Here is a 5,000-nt window from a genome sequence, read left to right as displayed (position 1 = left end):
GCATCTCTAACACACACACACCCTCTCTCCCACACATTCACACACACACCCTCTCTCACACACACACACTCACACTCACACACACACACCCTCTCTCCCACACACACACACACACACACACACACACACACACACACCCTCTCTCCCACACATTCACACACACACCCTCTCTCCCACACACACACTCACACTCACACACACACACACCCTCTCTCCCATACACGCACACACAAACACACACACACACACACACACACACACACACACACACACTCACAATTGTACTGTTATGTATCTGTATACACACACACACACACACACACGCAGACACACACATACACAAATGTACATGTGTGCGTGTGTCTCTTGCACACACACATACACACACACAACCACTCACACATTGCTTGTTGAGGCCACAAATGTGTAGTATGATGTGTTTACTTTCCTTTAATGTTTACTTGTTTGCTATTGTGATGTTTGTTTGTATACACACACACACACAAACACACGCAGACACACACATACACAATGTGTCTCATGCACACACACACACACAACCACACACACATTGCTTGTTGAGGCCATAAATGTGTAGTACTTTCCTTTGATGTTTACTTGTTTGCTATTGTGATGTTTGTTTGTTTGTTTGTTTACAGTTTGATGCAGCTGGTGATGTCGGGCCCGTTCCAGCCGCCCCTGTACCCCCACATCCACGCCCCCCGCCCCACGGGACTGCCCCCCCACCCCCACCCCAGCCCCCTGTCCCCGCACATCCACTCACACACACACACACACGCCGCGCTCTCGCCTCACAACGCACACACACACACCGTCATTTCACCGCACGCCTTTCACCCGGCCATGGGCTTTCCTTATCGGCCCATACGCTAAACACACACACACACACACACACAGACACACACTTACACGCACGCACACACACACACACACACACACACACGCACACACACACACACACACACACAGACAGACACGCACGCACACGCACACACACACACGCACACACACACTCACACACACACTCACACACACAGACACACACTTACACGCACACACACACACTCACACTCACACTCACACACACACTCACACACACACACACACACACACACATAGACACACACACACACACACACACACACACACACACACTCACACACAGACACACACAAACACACGCACGCACGCACACACACACACACCGCACACACACCATGCCTTCCACCCAGCCATGGGCTTTCCTTACCGGCCCTCTTTCCTTACCGCCACTGAAACCACACACACACACACACACACACACACACACACACACACACACACACACACACACACACACACACACACACACACACACACTGCATGTATGTACAAACTCACACGCCTATCATCACACACATTTAGAAGTACTAATTCACAGCTAGACACGCTAACACACACACACACTAATACTGAGTCACACACACACACACACACATACACACTAACACTGAGTCACACACAGACAAGTACCCACACATGGAAACACACACACTTTCTCTATCTCTTACACACACACACACACACACACACACACACACTCATACCGAGTCACACACAGACAAGTACCCACACATGGAAACACACACACTTTCTCTATCTGTTTATCTCTTAGACACACACACACTCACACACACACACACACACACACACACACACACACACACACATACACACATACACACTCATACCGAGTCACACACAGACAAGTACCCAGACATGGAAACACACACACTTTCTCTATCTGTTTATCTCTTAGACACACACACACACACATACACACTCATACCGAGTCACACACAGACAAGTACCCACTCATGAAAACACACACTTTCTCTATCTCTTTATCTCTTACACACTCACACACACACACACACACACACACACACACACACACACAACCATACGCATGCATGGAAAACGTCCTGTGTTCTGGGCATGAGGCGGTGTGTTGTCCAGGAAGAAATATGCATGGCACTGATGGTCACCAATGAATGTGTGTTTGTATAATTGTGTGTGTTTGTATAATTGTGTGTGTGAGAGTGTGAGCGTGTAACTGTGTGTGTGACAGGGGGTGCATGTTCCCAAACTGAACTGAAGGTTATTTAGCATTTATGCCCTTTATATGTGTGTGTGTGTGTGTGTGTGTGTTTTTGTGTGTGTGTGTGTGTGTGTGTGTGTGTGTAACTGTATGTGTATGTGTGTGTTTTACACTCACTATTTGGATCCTCTTCCTGCTACACAGGAACTACATCACAGAGTGCCAGTTAAAGACACCCCTGAGCTTACCAGAGTGGTGACTGGTGAAATGCACCATGGGTGATGTAGTCCTGAGCTGAAGGTTATTAAACATTTACACTTACTATGGGGATCCTTTCCTGCTGTACAGGAACTACATCACAGAGTGCCAGTTAAAGACACCACTGAGCTTACCAGAGTGGTGACTGGTGAAATGCACCATGGGTGATGTAGTCCTGAGCATCGGCCTGTGGAGGTGCCAGTTAATGTTCTCTCTCTCTCTTTCTAGACCCTTGATGTGTTCTTTTTTCTATCCTTTCAATGTTATATTTCTATTGCAAAGGTTTATGGGAACTGGTGCAGCTATAGAACCAGGAAGTGAAGTTGTGGGTGGGGTCTAACATGTGTCGGCCAATGGGAGGAGAGGTTTAGCATGTGTCAGCCAATGGGAAGAGAGGTTGAGCATGTGTCAGCCAATGGGACGAGAGGTGCTGTACTGATTGACAGGCGGGTTTAGGGTTTCTGTGTATCTTTTTTTTTCTTTTTCACATTGGAGGAAGTCCAGATTAAATAGATTCTTCTGTTTTTAAAGGTTTGCGTCTATGACTGTGTTTGTACACACACACACACACTTCTTGATGATGACGACGTGGCTGTTTATGCCCTTCTATGTGTGTTATACATGGTACACACACACACACACGTGTCTATGACTGTGTTTACACACACACACACACACACACGTCTGTGATGTGTTGGTTTATACCCTTTTATTACACGGCTCTTCTTAATGCTGTAGAATGCTCCATTCACTTGAATGGGGCTTCCCAACGTTCTGTGGTCAACTATTTTCCGATAACTGACCGTTGCTAATAAGCCCCTTGCTAATAAGCCCCTTGCTAATAAGCTAATAAAAATAAGCCCCTTCACGGTGAATCAACACCCCTCCGCTTCGCGTCGGGGTGCTGTTCGCCCTGTCGGGGCTTATTTTCCCGACAATGACCTGCGTTCTATACATTATCCCTTACATATGTGTGTTATATATGGTTTGTATAGGGGCTGTTATATATGTATGAGATCAGTCATTCACACACTAAATAAGAGGTCAGTTATATATATGTATGATAGAACTCTAGCAGACACACACACACACACACACACAAAGAGTTCCAGTCACATAAAAGGCTATATCATATTATATATAATTATTATTATATATGTAAGTGTTGCTTTGTGTCCAGACACATGAAGGGCTTTGTTATATGTTGCTTTGTGAAACACCCTAAACGTGGTAGAGGAAAACCTCACGGATTCTTAATTTCCAATCAGATTTATTACAAAATAAATCCTTCACATGTACACTGCAGTTCACTTCCCTTGATTGACAGCTTGACTTGGTTCATACCTTCATGCACAAGAACAAAACACCAGCGTTTGATTGACAGCTTGACTTGGTTCATACCTTCATAAACCAGAACAAAACACCAGCGTTTTGGGACAGGCAGCTTTTGGCTGCAGGTTAGCACTGGGTCTGCAATCAAAATGTCCTGTGACATCACAATGCTACGGTTCAGTCACAGAGAGTATTCTGTAGCTCGGCCATTAGAACGTCGTGTAGACACTGTGACATCACAGTGCCCATTGTGATGTCATCAGTTCCAGAGTGACTGCTTCTGTCTGGTCTTGGCTGGAACAACTTATAAGTTAGTAAGTAAGACTTTATTTATATAGCACATTTCATACAAAAGTTGCAATTCAAAGTGCTTAACATAAAACAAGGTGTTAGAGGAAGCCCTTTAGCGTACCTATGCCAGTTATCGGACATTGACAAACATTGGACATTCTGTTGAAACTATCAAAATGCTAAGTTTAATAATGGATTAACAATGTTATAACTTCAGTTTAACACTGGATTCACATGACAACGCGAACGTTTGCCGATAACACACGCCTTCCGATAATTAACGACGTTACGATAACATACAAAACCCTCCACCAGCACTGTGCAGACATGAACGTTAATCCATAAAGACAATGTGACCTCACAATGCCACTGTGACATCATAGAGACACTATGGCATCATAAAGACACTGTCTTCAGTAGGGCACTGCGGCACTGATATAAGTCATTGTCAGTCAAGTCTGTTTTGTATATGGCACTTCAAATCTCATTCCCCCGCCTGAAAACACAACCTGAAGGGTGCGTGTGTGTGTGTGTGTGTGTGTGGACTCATTCCCCCGCCTGAAAACACAACCTGAAGGGGTGAGTGTGTGAATCTGAACGGCCAAATCAACGTTAAGAAGACGGCTTAGGATATGTGCTGATGTGGTAGCAGTCTGTTCCGCTGTGAGGGTCAGACTGATGAGGTTCTGGTGAGGATTAGCTCGCGCTAATTTATCACAGGTCCCCCGCGTCTCGGTTTAGGAGTGGGGTGGGGTGAGTAGGGAAAGGTGTCGTGCCACAATGTTTAGAGTCATGAGGTTGAGGTGTGTAACATTAAAGGAAGCAGTATGAGGTCCGGACAGATGAGAGCTGTGAGGGTTTTAGATGTGAGGTGGGTCTGTTTAGGGGGAGGGGAGTGAGGTGTGTGTGTGTGTGTGTGTGTACGTGTGTGAGTGTGTGTGTGTGTGTGTGTGTGTGTGTGAGTGTGAGTGTGAGTGTGAGTGTGAGTGTGAGTGTGAGTGTGTGTGTGAGTGTGTGT

General features: G+C 45.8%; 1 protein-coding gene across 3 annotated transcripts in view; it reads left to right on the top strand.

Annotated features, from left to right (window-relative positions):
- The window catches only part of ints15 (integrator complex subunit 15), a 13,443-nt gene extending 10,604 nt beyond the window's left edge, over positions 1-2,839 (top strand). For all 3 annotated transcript variants that reach the window (XM_080856600.1, XM_080856602.1, XM_080856601.1), the window contains one exon: positions 660-2,839. In XM_080856600.1, the coding sequence (XP_080712726.1) occupies positions 660-894 (235 nt within the window). In that variant the 3' untranslated portion in view covers positions 895-2,839. The remainder of the gene's footprint in view (positions 1-659) is intronic.
- The last annotated feature ends 2,161 nt before the right edge of the window (positions 2,840-5,000 follow it).

Source organism: Sprattus sprattus (assembly GCF_963457725.1).
Source record: "Sprattus sprattus genome assembly, chromosome: 1".
Classification (NCBI taxonomy): Eukaryota; Metazoa; Chordata; class Actinopteri; order Clupeiformes; family Clupeidae; genus Sprattus; species Sprattus sprattus.
This window is presented reverse-complemented; position numbering and strand designations above follow the sequence as displayed.